The sequence below is a fragment of the Pelobates fuscus genome, chromosome 13, assembly GCF_036172605.1.
Source record: "Pelobates fuscus isolate aPelFus1 chromosome 13, aPelFus1.pri, whole genome shotgun sequence".
Taxonomy (NCBI): Eukaryota; Metazoa; Chordata; class Amphibia; order Anura; family Pelobatidae; genus Pelobates; species Pelobates fuscus.
In genome coordinates this window covers 50,558,550-50,582,900 of record NC_086329.1, presented here as the reverse complement: position 1 = coordinate 50,582,900, position 24,351 = coordinate 50,558,550, and the positions used below count along the sequence as shown (strand labels likewise).

Below are 24,351 nucleotides of genomic sequence, written 5' to 3'. Positions count from 1 at the left end.
GTTTCACTGGTTTCTTATAGAATTTAACAGTGCACATTCTTACTTAATACTTTACCACAGGTAATATTTAGTTATTATTATTGTTCAGATGTCTGATTCTTCACCAGGATCTGGTTATGAGGAGAAAACAGTAGAAGGAATCGGTTATGCACTGACTTCCTCCAGAAGGTTGTCGCTTCAGCATGACCTATCACTGTGCAGCCACATGACATGCGGAAATGATTTCCAACCCCAGAACTACACCACCTAAGTTGCACACTTATGGATCATAGATGGACGCAGACCTGTCCAAAATTTTACGCCTACCATTGCAGGAGGCCAGCCAGCTGTGACTTCCGCTGCTGTTTCTACAAACATGAAATATGTGATCAAAGATCTAAAGGCTACTATGGAGAGAGATATTAAAAGCCAAGATTGAAGAGGCAGTCTGAAGTCTTCAGGTTACAACTGACTTCTTCACAGAAACTTCCCTAGATGTAACTAGGATATTCTCTGGATCATATGGCTTTATCTATAGCAGCTAAGAAAGCATTATGGTTCTGTTTCTGGGATGATGACTCATCCTCCAAGTCTTCCCTCTACACCATTCTATTTGAAGGGGTGGTGCTGTTTGGGAAAACTTTGGATAATTCCATTGAAAAGCCAAATGAGGGCTGCAAGATATTGGTACCTCAGGATGGAAGTTCCAAGGATCCCAGCTCCTCATAGTCTGACCGGAGAATCTCCAGTAACCAGTATTTGAGATACATGGATCTACTGGCCCTGCAGGGAATACTCCAGAGGTAACTCATGGCAGTTGGTAAACCTGCCTTTCAAGGTTCTAATGGAGCTATAAAGCAGTCGTTTTGCTCTTCAGCAATGAACATATTTCCTCCAGGACTAGGAGCTTCATTTTTCTGATCACACATACCTGGGCTCGTCATACTCTGGAGGCTTGAGTGGTTTCCATGGTCCAGATTGATATAGACTGGCGTTTTTTCTTCAGGCACAGGAGTCTCCATACCAACAGGAGTATTAAGACCAATGAATCAAAAGGTAAAGCACTGAAGGAAGAAGCCTTCTGGACGAAGAGGTGATTTTTTTTAGGTCCTAGAACAAGAGCAGTTCCAGGGACAAGTTTCGCCTCTCTTCTGGTGCTAAGAGGAAAAGCACATGAAAGCCTACACTTAAGAGGACTTAAGAGGGGCCAACAAGAGGCTGAATGTCTGAGTCTTCGGGATGGAGTCAATCAGATCCATATCTCAAGCAATCTGGAAGGATAATTTCCTTACCTCTATATATCTCAAGGATGCTTACTTTCAGTCCAATCTGCAGAAGAAATCTTCGGCATTAGCTCAGAAGAGAACATCCATGTTAGTGCCCTACCATTTGGCCTCAATGCGGCCCCAAGAATCTTTGTATGTGCTTATAGTGTTATTGAGAGTCCAGAACTCCACCTGGTTCCATTATCTGGAGGATCTACTTCTGATAGCCTTAAACCCTCAGAAGGCGGGCACACAGAGGTATATAGTTCTTTCATAACTCCTAAAGTTTGTCTGCTTGATGAATATCAAGAAAAGCAGTTTCATACCAGCTCAGTGGTTGTCATTCCTGAGTGGAAAATTCTATGCTCTGCTTTTCCCTATCTCGGGAACAGTTCCACAGATTGTAAAGGTTTTTCTCTCCCAGTTTCTTCATTTCTGCTTGGTAACAGCAAGAAAATAGATGCAACTACTAGGAATCCTGACTTCCACCAGCAGACTTGTCAGATGGGCGCAATGGCATCTCAGGATTCCTTACAGATCCTTCCTATCTTGGTCTAAAAAGAGACAGATTATTGGAGCCAGCCACTTACTACGTCCCCATCAGTGGAGTTACACCTTACCCTGGCAGCTGAAAGTGGGATTAGATCTCTGAGTTTCCAGTGAACAGAACCTCATTGGTCAAATATTAGATCGAATTCCAGTTTTTATAAGATTGGTTGCACAGTGTTTGGACCATGTTGCACAATATTTCCATTAATTTGTATGGAATTAAGTCATTTTCAAGGCTCTTTTTCACTCCAGAGGCTTGCTGAAGAACGAGTGGGTCCAAATTTGCTTAAATATTAATGCAAGGGGGGCGGGGCCTGACTACAGAAGGGAGCAGTCGCATGTCGCTGCTGCTCCCGCTTATAGAATCACCTAAAGCCGATTATCGACTCACGGAGGCTGCGGACCGGTGCCTTGGCGCTCCCAAACGATGGGGGACATCGTAACCGAAAAGTGGACACCACACAAGTGGTTCTATGTGCCGGAATCGACCCACGCGGGTCTGCGGCCTACAAGCATGGCGGTGGCGGGGGAGACGGCCGCTCTCCCACTGCTGCAACACACGGCAAGGCGAAGCTGGAATCCCCGTTCCCCCCCCATGGACCGGCGGGGGTTATCCCGGTCCCCACCGAAGCGACACATATGGCTACTCGGACGGCACCAACCCACTCGGGCTTGGGTCCCGGACACTCCGGGCCCAGCAGTATGGCGGAGGCCCCGAGCCTTATGGAATCTGTGGCCGTGCAACCCTCAAGCCTGGAATTGATATTCCAACAATTTATGGACAAATTGGATCGACTCTTCGCAACACCCCATATACAAAACGGGGGCACAACAGATGGGCCGAGGAAACAGAAGCGGAATGGGTCTTCTAAGGGCTCTACATACCCTTCAGCGCCAACGCCGAAAACAGACTGCCCACCTGGGCCAAGGGTCATTGGCGAAACGAATCCCTCAGCGTCTGCCACACCGCCGGATGCCTAACCGCCGCTGGCGGCGCCGAAACACCAGGGCTACCCGAAGCGCCCCTGCAGGGAAAAACTTGGCCTCCAGCAGCACCCAAGTTTGTGGGGCCATGATGCTGACCCCACACGGAGCCCGGGACAAAAGGGAGACCCAGCCGCCCTTACACCTCTCCCGTACTCTAAGTACCCCTAAACCACCGAGACCTATGCTGAGACCACAGTCCTTCAACGACAGCGGACACAGACGAACCCAGTCACGCAGAGCAGGGCAAGAGAGCCCGGTTCAGAGACAGCGGCGAGCCCAGACCAGAAAACGTACTTCACAGTCAGTCTCAAGGGGACCCCACACAGTAACAGCTCGTACCTGCAGACCCTCAGCACATCAGGTCAACCTACGACGCCCAGTCGGACTATGGGACTCTGTATGCCCGCGGAGAGGAATCGGGTAAGCTCCCCTCAACACGAGGACTTTTCGTCCACCAACCCTACCCACCGAAATCTGGGGGATTTGGAAAAACAAACACGAAAAAGTGGACACTACCCTACCTCTTATGTTTAATATCATTTCTACAGGTTATTTGATTGACTTTGTACCAACTGAAACACCGTAGATATATGTTGTACCTGACATGAAGATAGCCTAGAGTAAACTGACAAGTTAGCTTAAATGTATGGTATGCTACTAGCTGCAAAGGCAACTTATATAGTTTACACATGACGAAGCTCCAGGCAGAGTGTGTCTACTTTGGCTGTCAGACCTGCCTACTGTATTGCCCTGTTCTGCAAGAAACTTATCACATACTGTTCTACATAACTTATTACCAATCGAGATATGCTCTGGCTATGTAATCACCAGGTCTGCTATAAATAATGTCTCTATGCATGCTTTCTATATGGGCACCAGCATCTGTGTTCTCCTAAACCCATGTTGTATAGTTGTACTTAGTTTAAGTTAGCTACTAGCTAGTGGCGAAGAGACCCTATCTCTAAACTCTGTTTACTTGTGTTGTGCAAATTCTAGGCCTCTGACCGTATTAGTTGGAGCCCATGGTTACATGACTACAGACGGACAGGGAACTAACTCAGACAAACGCAGCATCAACACGTTGCACCACGCAGCGACACCGATCAGTCTGACATCCTCACGACACTCTCACCTAACAAGCTTGACATGAGTCCTACACAAATCGCCATAAGCGACGTAAATTTACACATGACTGGCAGTTATACGCATACCTGTACCGCTAATAAGCACACTCTGCTCTCACCTCGAGCACTAGTCGAAAACAACTGTGACTAGCTGGACCGTCATATTGTCTAACCATACTCCACCGAATAGCAGGCCATAACATTCTAGCATGCAACCAATCGGACCTTATGCTTCCTAGCATGTATTAAAGCTTGATAACACGACTTCACTTACTGTTCACCAGTTTTAGCAACTTATTGTCATTATGCATGTTCATATAATATAAAATGAGGCTGATCCTTCTAGGAGATTTTGTAATTTGTCATGACGCTTCTAAACTGTATAATCCCTGCAAATCTCCCTCTCTTCATTCTGTACCACCATAACCACTTGCCTCAATAAAATAAAGATTGACAAAAAAAAAAATATCAATGCAACTGTATACTATGTCTATCAAGATGGGTCTCACAGATACGTATTGATGGAATTCCAGCCTATAATGATCAGGACAGAAGAACAAACAGTGGCTCAGAATACAATGGCTGTTTGCTGGAGCCGAATAACTGTGGACAAGGTGGATTGGCAACGTATCCTCGGGGTTGACGCAGATTGTCTGATACCCTACATAGATCTGATGGCCATTTCTTGGAACTACCAGGTCCAGAAGTATTTTTTACATGCTAGGACCAGAATGCCCAGGTTCAGGATACACTGACTCAAACTTAGAATTTCAACAGGATATGGTTGTCTTGCATGTAGCACCAGAGATCCTGCCTAAAGTGAGAGCCTTTCAATGCCATTCTCTACCTGTACCAAAGGATTCGGGGCATTCTTCACTAGTGCTGTTACAGCGTCTCGTGGGTTTCCATGGCTATGGTCTCTGCTGAAACTTTGTAAAGTTTGCATTTGGACCTCTTTGAACTAGTTTGTCCTGCATTACATATTGGACATTGAAGCAATTAATGAGGCACAATTTGGACGTCACATCCGTTCTCTACCTGTGCTGGAGGGTATCAGGGCACTCTCCTCTCATGCTGTTGCAGCATCATGGGTTGCCATGGCAATGGTTTCTGCTGACACTTTTTGTAAGCTAGCATTTGAACCTCTTTAGACACGTTTGTCTGGCATTTCATACTGTTCGTTAAAACAGTCTGATGCACAATTTGGTACTCAAGTACTTAACTCAGTTCATTCTTCTATCTATGTTGAATTATTTTGATTATTTGATTGGCTATTCTGTCCCTCCCTTTGTAAGCTTGGGTATTCCCCATGTGTATATGCTGCCATGATTAGCCAGGAAAGTGGAAAATGTATTCATACTTACCGTAATTTTCTTTTCCTGGCTATTATTCATGGCAGCATATACTTCCCACCCATTAATGTCTCTATTTATGTACTGTAGAGCTTGTAAACTGACTGAGGACCTTTGGGATGGAGCCTCCTTTTAAAACCTTGGTGGTTTTCCTGTCCTATCTGCTGTAGGGGAGGAGCTAACCCATGTGTATATGCTGCCATGAATAATAGCCAGGAAAAGAAATTTACGGTAAGTATAAGTACATTTTCCACTATAACTTTGTTCAAAAAAACATATACATTGTAAAATTAAAAAAATGATAGGTGCCCGTACGACTCGTTGCACCAAGGGAGGGCCCACAGGGAACGCTCCTAGAAACGGAGAGGCCACCACCCCCCGGGCGAGCCGGGGGGGGGGGGGGGGGGGGGCTCGGCTCCAACGCAGATATTTAAACAACGTATTGCACCTCGCCAACTGCAACATATGCCCACGCACAGTGTGGAACACGCACTAAATGCAGGACGAAAGACAAACCACTGCGCTTCCGGCAGGCCCCACTATAAGAGCCAAACTGACTTGGGGTAGGACACGGACTAGTATCCCCCTATAAAGACAGGCCCAGCATAAAGGACCACTACGTACACTAAGTCTAAGAAACGGAGCAATGAGGACTGACCAAGACTGGAGGGGAAGGGGGGGGGGGGAGAAGGGGAGATATAAGGAAACTTGGAGACGAAACTCTAAATCTGCTAATGGAACTAAGGTTTACGGAGCTTGTAAAACTTGTTATGCCGTTTTAACTGCTACTACTCGACCTGTATTGTAACCATACCATTTTAAAATAAAGAATGTCAAAAAAAAAAAAAAATGATAGGTGCATACTACACAGATAGTCCAAAAAAAAAAATGTGTTTCTCAGTGCGTTGCAGATGCTCCAATCAGAAACATGTCATTCTGGTTTATAGGAACTGATTTTATTCCATTATACTTTGTCCAGCAGAGTTTTATGGAGAAAAATGTTAATACACACAGAGCAGTTCCAATAATCACATCGGATGGTTGCAACTACCTGCACTACATACTATACTTTACTATACTATACTATATGTACTATAATCTATAGTATATTACATGCACAAATAGTGACCATATTGACATTTGCAGTGCGTAACTCTATTCACTAAATTCTAAGTATTAGATTGCCTGATTGACAACTCATCCCATTGTACAGCGCTACGGAATGTGATGGCGCTATATTAATAATAAAATAATAATAATGTGAGCGATCTTTTTTTTTTTTTTTTATTATTATTATACAAACTGCTACTGCTACAAGCCACTTTCAGTCATTAAAGTGGGATCACGGTGCTCTTAACACTCTTTCTGTTTATAATGATCCTTTAATATTTTGGTGGTAGCATTCCTTTCTTTGCTTACCTCTGTTGATATAGAGATGCAAATAATGGGTATTATTGAGTGAACTGTATGTGCCTAATGCTAGTATAAAAATAGACTATCTTTTGATGTGGACTTTTATCTGCTATCTTTTCCGCTATGAATTGTATGAATGCCAAATCTATTTTACATATGTCATAGTAATATCATAAGATACATTTCATGTTTTGTTTGTTCTCCAGGATGCCTTGTTTTTCCTGAAGGATTTCTTTACAAGCCTTTCTGCAGAAGTTGAGATGTTGGTTACGCCAGACCCTGAAGGTAACTTCTCCTTAAACAAGATTTTCAGTTGCTGGACTCTGATAAGACTTACTGATAAAAAGAGCAATCATAGAGGTTTAATAAATAATCATCAAATTAATGAATTGACTCTCCGAACTTCTAAATTCAGGGAAAATCTGCCAAGTTGGAAAAATTTAGCAGTGTGATTGTCAGTTCATCTAAATTTACTATGTAGAAAATAAATCTGTCATTCTTACTATTTTCAGCGCATTCTAAATAAATAATTTCTTTCGACATAAATTAATAAAATATATGAATTGATGTCAGCTGCAAAAATATTAATTGCCTCATGATACTTTTCATAGAACTGTAATACTGTTTAATTTATTTAGTCTGTCTATTTAAGCATTTTTTTTGCCTTTTTTGGAATTTAGTTCTAAGTCTGTTGCAAGATTAAAAAGATGTTAAGGGGACTGGGCCTGACCAGCATGGTGGAGAGATGTGTTTAACACAAGCTCCCACACAACTCTACAAAATAACGCTAACTAAAGCTTTCCCACGAGTGGCCCGACACGGCATCAGTTGCTCAATTGGTCCTTTCAATAGAGGACAAGCAGTGGGGGGAAAGGTGCTCGGATTGAGGCTCCCTTACCTTGTTTACTCATGCAGCCTGATGCGGATTGGGGTAGATAGGCGACCGCTCTCCAGACCTGGCCATACCCTGGTACTGATAACGATACAAGCATTCCCTCTGCCCTCCCCCGCAACCCCAGAACCGGCGGGGGTGATCCCGGTCCACCAAGGGAGGTGTATTGTGCTCCTGCAGGGATGTGCGATGAAGCTGCAAAGGTGCAATCCAACCAAGATGGTGGATGCAACATGTGCTGATGACCCCAGTGGCGGTACCCTGGATATCCTGACAAAGCTGGACAGGCATTTCGACGACTTCTGGTGCAAGCTGGAGCACTGGCTTCCCAACCTGTCCAACAACAGCCGAGTGCCATCTTCCCCCCGAAGACCACCTCCATACTCCCAAGACTGCAAGGCCCAAAGATGGTGGTGGAGCGTGCACACGGCACTGAGGAGACATCAGTCTGGCACATAGCCAAAGATGGAGAAGTGCCTGCAGACTCGAAGCACAAGACCCTACCACTTAATCAAGCAATCCTGTTTTCTGTGAGGCGGGGTGGCCTGATTTGCTCCTCACTGCAATGGGACTATGCTCAGCCTATGGAGGGCATAGGATGATCTGGACACATGGACTGGCCAGAATACCGCTCTAGGTCTCTCATCTCCTCCACTTTTTATTCACTGTCCTAGGGTCCACACTCTATAGTATTTCTAGCTATGTGGGCTATCTGTGCTGCTTTTAAGTTTTTCCCACCACTTTGGGGACCTCCCTGGACTTTCATGATTTTCTCACTACGTTTTACTTAACCTATACCTAGCATATACCATGCTTTATGCACTACCTTACTTTTCTTTAAGCTTGTTCTCTCTCAGATCTTATGTTTAGATCTACAGTTCAGCCTGCTTATTATACCCATAAAAATTTGCAATTCTCATATGCTATGACACTATATCTCAATGTATGTCCATCATATGCTTGTTACTGCCGCCGTAGCATCTCAAGCTTGTCAATCTTTGCACAATAAAAATAAAGAATATATAAAAAAATGTTAAATGTTTTTCTGTTTCCTAAAGAAGAGATTTTTTTCGTCATGCATAACATCCTTTCTTAAAAACATTGTCACATATGAGATAAGATTTTTTTTTTTTTTAAATTAATTAATGTATTTCTTTTGTCCAACACCTAAATTTAAAGGAACACTCTAAGCACCAAAGTCACTTGAGCAGTTATGATGCCAGGAACTCTTACTAGATTTAACAGAATTACAAAATGACAAGCAAATGAGAGATCTGTTTTTTTAGCAAGGCTGTGTCCCTGTTGAAATCAAATAAATGCTTGTTGAACAAAATCCCATTCCGTTGTCATCTATCACAATGACAAATGTCTACTCATAATTCTAGTGTTTCTCAGGCCAATTCAGTGACTGAAGTGACTTTCATTTATCTTTATACATTACCTATGGGGCATTTGCCCAGATTCTAAAAGACTATGTCAATCATATGGCTGAGTAACATTAATTTGCCATTAAGGTCAAAATGTTGCCAGGTCCATTTTTTTTTTTTTTTTTTTTTTTTTTGTGTTAAATATGTTTATTAGTTTCATAACATATTCCATTGCAAACAGAATATTCTTAATGCGGGTTAGTGCCTGCGCAGAGGCCTGGTTATCTTTGCAATTGTTGTACATCAGTTAATACAGTATCACAAGCGAGCGTGTTCCCTCCAGGAGCCAGTAGGCAATAATAAGATAAGCGGGTAAACGAGGGCAGATAAACTAAGAATCAGCGCCAATAAACAGAACAATGTATAAGCATTATCTCTTATCCTTTTTGCATCATTAACAGCATGTGCATAGTTAACGCACTGTATCATGTCAGTGGCCATAATAAGATTTAGTTGTTTGTCATGCAGCAGCTCTTAAATAGCCAATGGTGCAGGCATGCAATAATAAAGGAGGCATACCGCTTAAAAATCAACCTTAATAAACATAGTTATGCGACCATAGTAAGGGCCATTAATAGCAGGTAGCTAGACAGTTGCTCTGTCAAAGTTTCGAATGCAGAGTGTTAAGAACATATGCGGGTCAGACAGTGTAAGCTGTAGTGCTAGTGCTACCAACAGGTCAAACGCATTGTAATTATTGGGTATTGCCTGGCATAGTGTATAGTGAAGCTATCTGGTTGTCTAGTATGTAAAGATTAGCGACTTTACAGTTTATCATGTAGCTGGCAGCTATTATGTATGCGGCAATAGTCAGCATCGATCTTTGGCCCTTAGGGGCATTATAACATAGACTGGGTTCTTTTGGCATTTTAAGTTAACATGGTAATGGCAAATTGGTATCAAATAATCAAAGTAAGTAAAAACTGAATGACAGTGTAATGTCCTGTTGCTCGGTCATTAAGGTGTTTCTTCAGTTATCGTTCCGTAGAACTAAATTTAGAGTCTCTCCACTGGAGGTGGCGATGTAATGCCTGATATGAAGCACTGTCCAGCGCGGGGCCAATAGACCCATCCGGTATAACATTGCCGTGGCCTCTTGCAGGCTTGTGCCCGGGTGTATATGCTTGCCTTGCTGGTTATTCAGTGCAGGGTCTCTCCTGCTCCCCGGTGTGACCAACCCCCCCTGTTTTCCACTCCAGGTCTGCTCTGGACGGTCGGCCCGGAGAGTAGCAGTGCTGTGGGCACTCAGGGACAGCAGCAGCCCGGCAGACTCCCACCCCTGAAAAGTCCTCGGGCACCTCGTCCCCTGCACCTCCCCAGCACCTGCGGTTCCCCGGTGAAGCTCCAGCTCCGTTGTGCCTCCCTCCTCTCCGGTCACATACTTGTCGCCGGTGTTCACCTCCCCAGCCACCGGTCCGCCAGGGGTCCAGCTTACCCCGGCTCCACAGGGCTCACAGAGTCGGGGGCAGGCCTCCCTGGACCACCACCAAATCCAGGGGTTAGAGCCGGCTCCGCGTCGACCTTTCTGCAGCCCGGAGGGGTCCATCTGTGGGAACAGTCCCCCCGGTAGGTCAGGGCGACCCCGCTTGACTCCCAGCAGTGTGTGTGTAGAGTTGCCATCTTGGCTCCACGTGGGAAAGGGCTCCCCAGTGTGCAGGCCTTCCGCCTCCAGTCTCAGGAGATTTGACTTGTGGGCCGGGATCACCCCTGCCGGCCCGAGGGGGGGGAGACGGGGCCGGACCCCCTCCTCTCTCTCAGCCATCCGATCTCGTGGCTCTTGCCATCTCCTTGTGCGGGTAGGTCCCATGTGCTCAGCCCGGTCGGGTTGTGCGGCTGTGGCTTTGCGGGTGTCGTTGTAATTTGCTCCTGTGTTTCTCCCCGCTCAGGGCTTGTTTTTGCCCCGTCTCCGGATGGGTTTTGATGCAGTTTTTTGGCGTTTTTTGGTGTTTTTAGGCGTCTCAGAGTCAGAGCTGACATGGCTTGCTGCCGCTCGGCTCGGCGGCCCGGCCCCGCCCCCCAGGTCCATTTTTTGATGATGAATTAAAGACATCTTCAAATCTTTTTGGAGTTGCTGCCCCATTTAATTGGTCATTGGATTGTTACTATTTTGTGTATTCTTTTAACAATGTATTTAGAGTTTGCAGTCATAAATTTGTCTTTACCTTTTTTTGTGCTGTGGGCGATATCAGTTGTTAGATGTCATGTTTGTAGCATGAAAGTGTCTAATAGTCACGTACCTTAGAAACATCTATTTTATCCGTTAGCAACTTGTTGGCAATAATGACCACCAAGCGTGGAAATTAGGCCTTATTTTGAGATATGTCTCCTTAATACCATGTCATTATATTTACAGTAAAAAGATCCCCAGGCTCCGATGTGACTTGCAGCTTGCCAAAACATCTTAGCTCTCAAGAACCCAATCCCGTTATTTCATTTCTGGGTCAACCTCAGTGGGATAACCATGACCAGATCAGTTTTTCAAACAAGGTGCATGGTGATGAGGCAGAAATTCAAGAAGAGGTTGGGTCATATAGTGATGAGCCAATATTTTTCCGGTAAGGATCACAATGCCATTTTAATTGAGTTTACTTATCTGCTATCATTTATCAGTGTATATTCATGTTAAGTATACTGTCTCCTCGTTGTACTCTGTAACGACCATTTCTGCCTTCAGATGTTAGAAATCAGTTGTACAAAGGACTGTCATTCTTAGACAATGATCAGGCGAACAGAAAAGCATTCAGAAAAATCCTAATAAGATCAGCATTCCAAGTTGAGACCCAGGCAGATGCTTTTTGAGATGGGAAGGACATAAATCTCAGAACTAATGTACTGTCATGGGCAAGGCACACCATACAGAAATTCCTTTGTGATCATTGTTGCCACTCAAGGAAGTTAATATGTTTAATCCACTGCTATAATGACTTGCTTTACTTGATCCATTAAATAGGTTTAATAAAAAAAGGAGATATATTCTGAAATCTTTGATTACAATATGTTCACAAACATGTCTTCTTTATGTATATCCTGTGTCTGTGGACCCCCTGTTTTTCATGCTTTTAAGAAAGTGCACGAATGATGCAGTTCCTGGAGGCATAATCTGCCAGGGCTGGAGACTACAATATATTTTGTGCCTTTGAGCACATTTCCCCCTTTTCCACTCAGAATCACTATACATACATGTCATTATGCAAATACAACACAAACATCAAGAGACAAAGTTGCTTTGAAGGCATGTCCATCCTTGCGAAATTAGATTAATTTTTTCCTTGATCATCTAATTAATAGTTTCTTATGTAACTATATATTATGTAGGAACATTACACAAAAATCTGCCATGCAGTTTTCCTGAAAAGAATGTTTAGCATCTTAAGAACCTGATTATATTCCTTGCTGTCCTCGCAATCTGGTCCTTAAATGCCAGAACGAGGTGTCCTGCTTATTTTGTATTTGTAGATCTCTTTACTAACTGTCACAGTTAAATGAGTGCAACATTCCATACATTCGAATATAGGATCTTTAAAGGCCTCTGAGATATAAAGGAATTATTACAACATTGATCAGTAAAGGGTTAATACATCACAACATGGAAAAAAAAAGTACAATGTTGTAGATTTAGATTTGATTGTTCCTGTGCCTGGTAGTATTGGCTATTTTTCTTTCTATACTGTAAAATTTGTGAGTATATGTTTGCTTGGTTTTCCCATATGCCTTTTAACATATTCATTCTCTTCCTTATTAGTGAATTTCGGTTTACTGCTGAAGTTCCAATAAGGCTGGATTATCATGGAAAACATGTATCGATGGATCAGGTGGGTACCCATTAACCTATAATATATAATACAAGTCTAATCACCCCATCCTTATATTCTCAGCATAGTAATGGGAATCTATTGAACTTTGCCTGACCGTTAAACACTTACAGGGTTATTCACTCCTTATTTTTGCACGTTAAATCCAAATGGCAACATTGAGGTAAAAATAGCCAAGTTATGAGCTGATATCATCTACTTTTGATTCACTTTTTCCATTTGGATTTAATTTGTGAAAAATCGGAGTTTAATGATGAACCCTGCTAGCGTTCATAATGGGACTCTAATCTACCCCTCTCCAAAATATACACTATTTTACAAGAAAACCCCTGTGTTTGACTTGACACATCTTTGCCTGAGATTTAAAAAAAAGTTAGGAGGAAAAATAGCATCCAGTTATAGCTCAATTCCTCATTATTTATGTTAAAAATAAAATTTTTAAATAAATCAGTATTCTCAGGAAATTCATTTTCCTCCCTAATTGCACTTTGGTTAATTTTCTTTACACTGAAGTGAAGTCCTACTAAAGGCCTCAAAGAAGCATATAGTACTGAGAAATGTATTGAACAGAAGTATACGACTAATATATAACTACAGTACTTTATCCCCCTCTCCTGTTTTGTAACCTGTACAGTCCAAAGGACACCTGTTATTGCTATATAAATAAAGTATACTTACTTACGCTACCTCTCTTTATATATACAGTGAATATCTACTGTTATCTAATCTGCAACATGAATATTGTGACGTTGTTTACATCCAGTATTCTTTATTTTTATTTTTTATTTTTGTTAAGTACTAATTCTCATACCCCCCAATATTTGTATTTTATTTTTAAGGGGACATTTACTGGAATTCTCATTGGTCTTGCTCAACTGAACAGCTCCGAGCTAAAACTGAAGAGGCTCTGCTATCGGCATGGGTAACTGAGTTGCTTCATTCTCATAACTAACTTTAATCTATAAAATGCAGATGTAGTCTGTAAACCAGGTCACATTCTGTTGCAGTCACAATCAGGCAAAGATCAAATATTTATAGTGTCTTTCTTCTTGAAGCACCTTGTCAGTCTCTAATATTCTAGTTTTTTTAGGTATCCTATTGGTAACAAATTTGGGACTGCCTAAATCTTGAACTGTTAGTGTATCTTAAGAAATTGGTTTAGAACCATTGCTCTAGTGCCTAGTCACAGTCACCACTAGTGGTTCTTTAGAGATGGATGGATATAGGTATCATACAAATGGAATAGGTTTTATACAAGTATTAATGTAGTTGTTCTGGTGAGTATAATCATTGCCTTCATTTTTCAGAGAAAAGGCAGTGTTTACATTGCCCTTAGGGACACCTCCAAGTGGCTACTCCTCAGATGACCACTGGAGGTGCTTCCTGGGGCAGTGCTGCCGTTCAGCATCTCCACGCTCAGCATGGGGATGCTGAATTTTCCTCATAGAGATGCATTGTTTCAATGCATCTTTATGAGGAGGTGCTGGTTGGCCAAAACGGCGTTTGGCACCGTCCCCTTGCCGATTTTAGCCAATCCAATGCTTTCCCCATGAGTTTTAACCCATTCTGAGGGAGGTAAGGGGGTAAAAGCCACCTAAATGGTGGGTTTTCACTATAGGGTCAGGAATACATGTTTGTGTTCCTGACCCTATAGTGTTCCTTTAATATGATTATTATTATTAATAATATAATTAGTATTATTAATATATAAACACATATATATATATATATGTTATAAAGATACAGGCTTTGTAACTGTCAATCCCCCATGCCTTCTGGACACATTGCTCTTTACCTCTTTTTGTACCCCACTTCCTATAGACTGTAAGCTTCTTTGAGCAAGGCCCTCTTTACCTTAGTGATAGAAAAAGAAAAAGTTCTCTGCGTGCTCATGGACCAAAGTAAATTTTTACGAGCATGAATGCAATGGATTATATGAGGATACATTTCATGATTAAAGTGATCAACAGACGGGGGCAGGCCTGACCTGCAAACTGAACAGAAGCATGTTCACAGAGCTCCCGTTGCATTTGCCAATTTCTATGAATACTCCCGAATATCAAGCTTGCACACTACCCAAGCTGGGAGTACCTTGGTGAACATTTTGACTTCTTACTCGAAGGTTTCAGAACGCAAGAGCCCAAGATGGTTCACTGCGTCCTGCGGTTGCTAGAGCTGGTGAGAGGCGACCACTCTCCTCGTCCTTGCACCCGCTGAACTCCTGCTCCCCCTCCCCCCTCCATTCCCGGGAGGCAACCTGGCCTTGTGAAAGGCATGACTCACTGTCGAACAACTGACATGCAAACGCAGAGACACGTATCATGGCAGATGCCACGTGCTCCTCTATGTGCCGTGCTGAAAAACCAGACTTCGCAGCTAAGCTTGACAGCATATTCACTGCCTTCTGGAGAAGCCTAGCACTCCGACAAAACCAAGCTGCAGCCTCCACATCGGGTAAACACTTGCCTCTGGGGTTGCCTGCACGCTCCCATCACAGACACCCAGAGCTCACAGCCAAAAGAGCTAAAAAATTGCGGCCGCGAAAGAGACGTCCCCCATCCAATAATACAGCTGCACAATTGAAGCTAAAAGCAACAGGGCTTCGCCGCAAGAGATTGGAGACTCACTCCAGATCTGGCTGCCGGCTGAGGCATCAATCAACTATGCCAGCGAGTCTGTAAGCCGCTCCGCCCGCAGACTCCACGCCACAGTGGCTGATCTTAAGGACCTCTGAGGGCCTACCTCACTTGCATGATCCTGCCTTCTACCTTCAGCTAGGTGACCTGCAGGGCCTGATAACAGCAATATCGTGGCTTGGCTCAATGTTCCCACAACAGGGTAGCGGCTGATCTTGGAGGTGGCTCGTATCAACTATGGCATTATCTACACCAACAGTATGCCAGACTTACCTCCATGTTGAACTGACAAACTCTTTTTATTTTTTTAACTTTTTGATTTTTGTTCATTCTTCCTGAATGCGGCCTGCATACCTTGGGGGACCTCCTGGGGCTTTTTCTACATTATGTTAAGCACTCTTAGCGCATGTAACTCCCGTTATTAAGGTTAAGCTTCCTATAATGCATAACATGCTCTGTTATTCCTGTTTCTATTTTCTATATCTAAATTTTTTTGCAATAGAATTTATCTTGCAAGCTATGCTATACAGTGCAATGCTTGTTTCTTATTATGCATGTCAAAAATAAAGAAAAAAAAAAACAAAAGCAAGTGATCAACAGACCTTTGAAAAAAGAAAACAATAAATAAATAAAATATAAATATTTTATTTTGCTTTAATTTTGGTCACGCACATCCACTGAGTTATCGCCCACTGTGGCATGAAACTTGTTGAGGATTTTTTTGTGGATTTGTTGGCTGGATTTCATCTCAATTAGTAATGTACTAGTGTATAGACTTATATTTGGACCAAGTATTAATATTTATTTTTACAAAGTTCTTTCGGTCCCTTTTTTTTTCCGCATATCATGTAAACCATACCATTTATGGACAAATTATTTATTATTCTGCTGAAATACTGCTCATAGAAGACACTTGTATTGTCAGCTAGATTTGTACCAATTGATGTGTTTTCTCTACTAACATTTTTAACAACATTGTGATATACAGCATACATCAATGTATTTGTCTACAGATGTGAACTTAGAGTTACTCTAAGCACCAAAACCATTTCAGGTTGCTGAAGTGGCATAGGCCCAGTCTCTTACCTTTTAATTGGAGCGTGTAGCTACACCACCGCAAGTGTCTGTTAGGGTAGACATGTGAATTTTGTACAATTTGTGTGTGCTGTCTGCATCCCACACTGAACCCAGGAAATCACTTTCGTGGCTGTTAAAGTGACAACCACTAGAGGTGATAATAGGCAGTATTGTATTTAATGGCGAGAAACACGGTATATAATTTGTGTGGGTACAGTAAATGAGTAAGAGGAAAATTACAGCTAAACACAAACACCGCAGAAATGTAAAAAGTGCCCTGGTCCTTAATGGTAAGAAAATTGAAAAATGGTCTGGTCACTAAGGGGTTAATCATTTGTTAGGTCAGTATTTATAAAAGAAAACAAACAGAGTAGTTGAATTTGTAAAAGCTGACGTGTGCTCCTGATTTTAAAATATGAAGTGTAAATGCACATATTTAGCTCATCTGTTACTTAGATGGGATTAATGCTAAGAGCAACTAACCTGACCTTAGATACCCTGAAGATTAACATGTTTCTAACCTTAACTCTGTATTACCTTTTTAATAAAGGGATTGCATTGAACTGAACTGCTTTATAAAGTCAGCAATACTTGTGACTGTATTACAAACACAGCAAAGCAAATGCCTTTCTGTATTACATATCACAGGATATGTAAGGTATTTGTAGAATGCTTTTGATCCTTCCTGTGTAAGAATTCTGGGCTTTCTGTAGCGTAAGTCAGGTTAAAAAAAAAATAAGATCTAATATTGCCAGCACCAGTTCAGTGCTTACTGGGAGTGGAAGCATGTTTTATGGCTGTGGAGCAAATATTTCAGATAAAATCCTTTTTGGGTTCAATAACAGATGGACCATTGGAGTCTACTGGAGCGTATCTGACAATTAACTCTATCAACCTTAGAGAGTGATTGCAAGTCCCAAAATGGAATTATTGTAAACGTCAGAAGATATTTTTGTTTCTCAATTTTTACCAAAAATGGTCTGACAGACTGTGTGAAGAAAAACCTTGTCTTTTTCCTTTAATCTTGTCCTAGATAGAAAGTCATTTAGTAATTGTTTCCTGTTTTTAAACCTTGATGACACATTTCACCATTTCATATGATGTGGGTTATGATAACTATTTACTAAACAGTATTGCAACATTTTGGCCAATATAGCTGTTAAAATAGTCTGTAGTCTTTAGCCTAAATTAATTAGGGACAATTAAGGCACCAAAATACCTTTCGCTTAATGAAGCACTTTTGGTATATTGATCATGCCCCTGCAATCTCACTGCTCAATCACCTGCCATTTAGGAGTTAAATCACTTTTGTTTATGTTTATAGTGCCCTAGCCACACCTCCTCTGGCTGTGACTGACACAGCCTGCATGAAAATAATGTTTTTTTTTTTCTGAAGTAACTTATGTTAAAAGTTTTTATATTCTGCTCTGTAAATTGAACTTTAATTACATATAGGGGTATCCTGCTGAGTCTAGCAAGCCATTAACAGAGCATGAGATAATACATTCTATATTAAAAAGAATTTGCAATAAAGGAAGTTTAAACATTAGATGACTCTTTACCAGAAGTGACTAGAGCTGTATAAACAAAATGATTTAACTCCTAAGTGGCAGAGAATTGAGCAGTGAGACTGCAGGGGCATGGTCTATACACAAAACTGCTTCACTGAGCTAAACTTGTTTTGGTGACTATAGTGTTCCTTTAATTAATCCTTTTGGTGGATAAACCCCAGTTTGTTCACTTGACAATGTAGGGATATATTGCATTCAACTTGCTTCCTGTGTGTTTCTTACAGGTTATTAGGAGTGGATAAGCTATTCTCTTATGCTATTAACGAATGGCTAACTGATGTCAAAAAGAACCAACTGCCAGGAATTTTGGGAGGAGTGGGGCCAATTCATTCAGTGGTCCAGCTTGGTGAGGCAATATTTCACTACAAATTTCCCTTTGTGGGGTTGTGTTTCATTATCTGTTATTTATATGATTGTGCTTTAGTTCAGGGTCTGAAGGATTTGGTGTGGCTACCGATAGAACAGTATCGAAAAGATGGGCGCATCGTAAGGGGCTTTCAAAGAGGGGCTGCATCGTTTGGCACATCCACTGCCATGGCTGCTCTGGAGCTGACCAATCGAATTGTCCAAACCATCCAGGTAATACTCCTTTTGATAAATGAATGCACATTGTATATTGGTTCTTGTGTGCGTGATTCATCTATTTGTCTGTGTCTTCCTGTCATTAAGTAAATTAAGAGCATCTTATAGCTTTGCCATTGGACGCTTTCTTTGCGCCATCATGTATGGTAGCACTTTAGAAGCTATGGTAGCAATATACCCTATTTTTTATTATTAATCTTTTAGCAGGATTTTATTGGAAAGTCCGGGTTATTTACAAACAACTGTATTCCAATGGCTTGGTGGGCATTCTACATCAACAGGCTCTTCAGAATTTCTTCTTCTTCACTGCACAGCGGAATGTTGAATTAATAAGCTACATTCTTGTAATACCAAGTTCTTTAGAGGATTTAAAATTGCTATACATTTCCAAGATAACCATTGCCTCTTGGAAAAAAAATAGTGGTAATTACTGTAGAACTAGTAGATTAGTTAGATAAAAATAATCTGTTGGGAAAATGCTTTTTTAATTGATTTACAAAAATACAGTTTTGTTAATATTTATATATTAGTCATGGGAACAGGGGAGTCATCTATCTTTCTCTAAGTGGTTGTTAAAGAAACATTGCAGGTACCATAACCACTTTAGTGAAATTAATTGGTTATGTTGCCTGGAACCGTGGACACATCTTGCCTCCAGTTAAGACATGATGGAAGCACAGCTATATGCTTTCGCCTAGCACCATACCAATTCATAAAAGATATTTGGCCAAAGACTAGCTGAGATTGCTTAGCTCACTCTCTCAGCCTACTACTACCCACTACCCCTAATACAGAGTGAAGCGGTGCATAGCTCCTTCTCTGCTACTTCATCATTGGAGGCTGAGCTGCAAGCTGACGGGATTCCAACATCTCTCCTAAATGATGAGTAACGTGTTTAGCAGTGATGCAGGACCCAGCACCCATTGCAGTGGTTATGGTAAAAACAGTGTCCCTGTAATTCTGGGTTGGGACCAATATTTTTAGTTTCCATGCTATTTCAGTGGGTCTATAGTGGTTGGAGCACTCACATTGTATTTATCATCCTCCATGCATCTGTCTACTATTGTTGTTTGCACTCATGGCATTGGCTTTCACAATGTAACAAAGACTCCCTCTGACACAGGGAAGAATCTAATTAGTGATTTGTCAAAATTATTTTAATTAATAATTTGGGTTCCTACAAAAAAAAAAAACACTGCTCTGTGTAAAGCAAAAGCTAAAAAAAACATTCCAAGCATCATAACACTCTGAGCTAAAATGAGATATGCAGGACCATGCTGATTCGCTCTTGTCTTGTATCAGCCATGAATTCATGAATAGAGACATCTGGCTTCTGCAAAAGAAGGCCAGATGCAGTGTGGATGCATGAGGTGCCCATGTAAGTTGTCAGGTTTCTAAAATGGTATGACAAACAGCAGCCTGTAGTGTTGTAGTGTTTATGGTATATGGAATAACAATAATAAAAAAAAAGAATTTACCTGAATTTCTGGTGTGTGTATAGCTTGGCTGCTATCAGAAAGGACAGATACACCATACTGTTTAAATTGCACTTTAAAGGGGTGGGAACAGTTGGGGAAGAAAATATTACACATCAGATGATATCATGAAGGGGGTGGGCCCAGCAAGTTTAAACCTTTTGTTTGCTAAATCTATGCATTTTCTTTAATTGTAAGCGCCAATCCCACTTTTGTGTGGTCTCTGCATTGTTGACCACTCTTCAGCTTGCAGTCCTTTTAATATTTTATTATGCATGCTTTGACCTCTCAGTATATCTGTAAAATGTAAAAAAAAAAAAAAAAAAAAAGTAATTTCTAATCCATTTATTTTATTAGGCTGCTGCGGAAACAGCTTATGACATGGTGTCCCCTGGCCTAAGTCCTGTGGAGTTGAAAAAATCAAATAGATTTTCACATCACAGAATGTTGCATCAACCAGTAGATCTAAGGGAAGGTGTGGCTAAAGCTTACACTGTTGTAAAAGAGGTAAGATTGTCTTTTTCTGGTAGGGAAACTGTGTTACAATCTTCATGAAACTCTTTATGGGTTATACGCTAAAAATGTAGAAATGGAAATTGTTACTTTTGGTTGAAAAATCTTGAAGTCAGCTATATCTTAGTTTAGTGAAAATGCCATGTCAAAACCAAAACACGCGAATGACAGTCAGCTGCAGTTAGGTACACATATCTAAAGTATACACTGAGCTGGCAGAATCATAAAAGTAGTTGCATTGTTTGATATCATCCAAGAACTGGTACAGGCACATTGATGTTCAATACAATAATAATAAGTATTTTGTTTTTTGGGTAATATAGCTAATGGGTGATATATCTATTTGTGAAGAAATCCCTCTTTGTGTTAGGTATTTCTCCCCTTTTTCATTCGGTAGATGTAACTACCGAACAGAGACCACCCCCCTGGCTCGTTAACTTCAAAGCATGCCTTAATTAAACCCTCTACCTGTGCGGCCGTCGTTCGTATTGCCGAACGCCACGTGGCTGAGAAAACGGCGGCCATCTTTTTCTGTGAGAACAAAGGCAGCGGGACTTGGTCGTCGAGTGTCTGGAACTAAAATCGGACATTCGACTTCCCGAACACTGGTCCCAACATACGAACGCTGGATCTTTATTTCCCGAACAGCTAGAAGAGCACTGTTCGTTACTTTTGTTCATTCGTATGAGGGGAACAATCGTTGCTAAGAGCCAGGGGGAACCGTTCGAGGAAACATTCGGTTTTGCAACTTTACGAAATAGACTGGCAAAACTACCCAAACTCATGGAACTGTTTTGGGCAGCAACATCGCGGTCAGCCAGTCACGAAAGACTTCCATACTTTTTGCGAACCCCTGAACCGATCTGGGTGAAATTTGAATATGTTGGTCACCCAGATCGGGGCTATCAGGGGACATATTATTTGTGGGGATACCATATGCCTAAAGGGGTGTTCTAAATATTGGGTAAAATATTTTTTTCTGCCTGGAGATAATTAAGTTATTACTTTATCAGACTTGATTATCTCCAGGACTAGGGAATGGAATTGTATGTTTGTGCTGGGAGTGTTTTATGTTTTCATTGTAAATGATTGGATGTACCATGTCCCTCCCTGTGGGATGTCCCCTTGCACCGGGACTTGCATAAAAGTCAGTGTGTTGTAATTAAAAGCCAGTTCTGTTGCACCCTTCTAGACTCCGGCTGATGTTTGGGTATTCGTATGCTTTACTAAGGGAATCGTCTGGTAAAGCTATTGCATTCGTATGGGAATTGTTTATTTTATCTGCCGAACGGAGAGTTATAATCACTGATACTCTGGCCGCTCGGAAGGAAACTACCGAATGAGGATTGGATATACTAGGTTTCCTTACACTATTAAAGGGACACTATAGTCACCGGAACAACTACAGGTTATTGTGGTTGTTCAGGTGTTTATAGTGTGTCCCCACAGGCTTTTTAATGTAAACACTGCCTTTTAAGAGAAAAGGCAGTGTTTAAATTGGTGCCTAGTAGCACCTCTAGTTACATTCACTCATACGGCCACTAGAGGTGCTTTCTGTGTCAGTGATGCACAGTGTGCAGCGTCTTCACGCTCTGCATAGAGACGCTGAACGTTCCCTACAGAAATGCTTTCCTGTGGGAAAACATTGAATAGACTGAGATCATCAAGTTTGGTGACCTCGGCAACAGGCAGAGTGAGGCGACGCCAGCCTTGGCAAGACCAGCGTGACATTGGAAAACAGGTAAGTAAAATCACCTTTTCAAATGGAGACAAAGGGGTCAGCAATCTAAACAGTGAATTTACCATTATAGTGTCAGGAATACATGTTTGTGTTCCTGTCACTATAGTGTTCCTTTAAGCTAGTAGATTTTGGTGCTATGTGTTAGGAATGTGAGAATGGGGGATAAAATGGGGCTTTAGAATTTAATGTCAGGAAGGCGGAAGTATCGCTTTTGAGTTATATATTCAGACTGTGATGTGATAGAATGTAGAAATATTGAAATTTGGGTGAAGGGAAAATGGGTGGGAAACTTAAAATGGAAGAAATAGGGAGTGTAATTTTGAGAATTTTGAGGATGCAGTATGGCGGTGGGAATGGAAATTATGAGTTGGCAGTTTCGCTTTGAAAAGGGGAAACTGAGCATGCATTTTGGTTGTGGAATGGAGCAGGTTCTATGCCATTGAAATGGTAGTATGGCAAAAGAAAGAGAAATGAGCAGGTAGTATAGCTGTGGAAGTAGGTTTTTTATATCTTTACGATGTTGTTTTATGGTTTTTTTCTGATTCTGTGCTTATATATTTCATTAAACCAGGGGATAACAGACACAGCTCAGGCAATCTACGAGACGGCTGCTCGGGAACATGAGAACAGAGGCTTAACTGGAGCAGTTGGAGGAGTCCTCAGACAGATCCCACCTGCAGTGGTAAAACCTTTAATAGTTGCAACAGAAGCAACGTCAAATGTACTTGGTGGAATGCGGAATCAGATCAGGCCTGATGTGTGGGAGGAAGAGTCTCAGAAATGGCGTTTAGAAGAAGGTTAGGATGCCAAGTACAGTGTTTAAAGGGACCTCCATCGAGGATCATTGTCTTTGCAGCAATTTGAAGCAGCTATCCTGGATAGGTTTCAGGGTCTTTCTACGAAAGTGGCTCAGGAATTCTAGACATTCTTAGCAACAGAAGTCAAGAAAACACTTTAAACACTACATTTTGAAGCTTCCTGGTACTCGACATTAATAGACTTCTGGACAAATGAATTCTAGATAGAAATAAGAACTAGGGCATCCTATTTCCTGTTACTCGACATCTCCCTGCTTTGGCTGCTGTTCTTCTGGATTCCTTCCTAAGTGGTGATGTTTTTTTTTTACTTACAGGATATCCTGACCATGGTTTAAAAAAAGCTCCTTTGAACTTTTTCTGTGATTTGGCTTCAAACACGTGGAAAATATGCCTGTTTCCACAGTTACATGTAGTCAATATACAAAGCTTACAGAATTTGTACCTTTCTGTTTTTGTAGGTTTATTTGTTTGTTTGTTTGTTTGTTTGTTTTTCATTTTGCATCACTGCTATTTGTTGAAAAATCAGCCGTTCTATGTTGTCCGTAATTAGGCGGCTGAATCCTGCAAGCAAGGATCTTGTCTTTCATTTAGTCTGTAAATTGTACATGTTTAAAGTGTGAATAAACCTCTTGTGTTCTGGTGACTTTATGTTCTTTTTATAGAAAGATATTGGTAATGCAGTTTGCAAGAATATCCTTTCCCTCGCACGCGTGCTCATATATGTGCTCTTCTCAACTACTTGCCTACAGCCGGGGCGCGGTTAAGGATTTTTGCCACCCTAGCCGAAGACCCTTTTTGATACCTTCTCACAATTCTAACTCCCATATGGGATTTAATAACTAAATCATAAATTATAATCAATTGACCATGTTTTAGGCCAAAATGAAATTTCTTGGACACAGGTCTAAAATGGACATTTGCCTTTTTATTTCTCCACACGAGCAAATAAACCTTTAATACGATTAAATGTTTTTGTTTTTTTCGTTCTCCTTTCTGCAGAGTAAGAAATGACTGATTTTGGATTCTCTTTTAAACACCCTTAACCTCAAAGGAACACTGTACTGTAATCTAAATGAAGTTGTTCTAGTGCACACAGTAGTTCCCTCTTTAGTGGTCCCAAATGACTGGATTCTACTAA

General features: G+C 41.5%; 1 protein-coding gene across 2 annotated transcripts in view; it reads left to right on the top strand.

Moving 5' to 3' along the window:
* Positions 1–23,856, top strand: part of ATG2B (autophagy related 2B) — a 103,214-nt gene extending 79,358 nt beyond the window's left edge. For both annotated transcript variants that reach the window (XM_063439825.1, XM_063439824.1), the window contains exons 35-42: positions 6,876–6,954; positions 11,342–11,543; positions 12,731–12,800; positions 13,640–13,722; positions 18,309–18,430; positions 18,509–18,663; positions 20,499–20,648; positions 22,967–23,856. In XM_063439825.1, the coding sequence (XP_063295895.1) occupies positions 6,876–6,954; positions 11,342–11,543; positions 12,731–12,800; positions 13,640–13,722; positions 18,309–18,430; positions 18,509–18,663; positions 20,499–20,648; positions 22,967–23,197 (1,092 nt within the window). In that variant the 3' untranslated portion in view covers positions 23,198–23,856. The remainder of the gene's footprint in view (positions 1–6,875; positions 6,955–11,341; positions 11,544–12,730; positions 12,801–13,639; positions 13,723–18,308; positions 18,431–18,508; positions 18,664–20,498; positions 20,649–22,966) is intronic.
* The last annotated feature ends 495 nt before the right edge of the window (positions 23,857–24,351 follow it).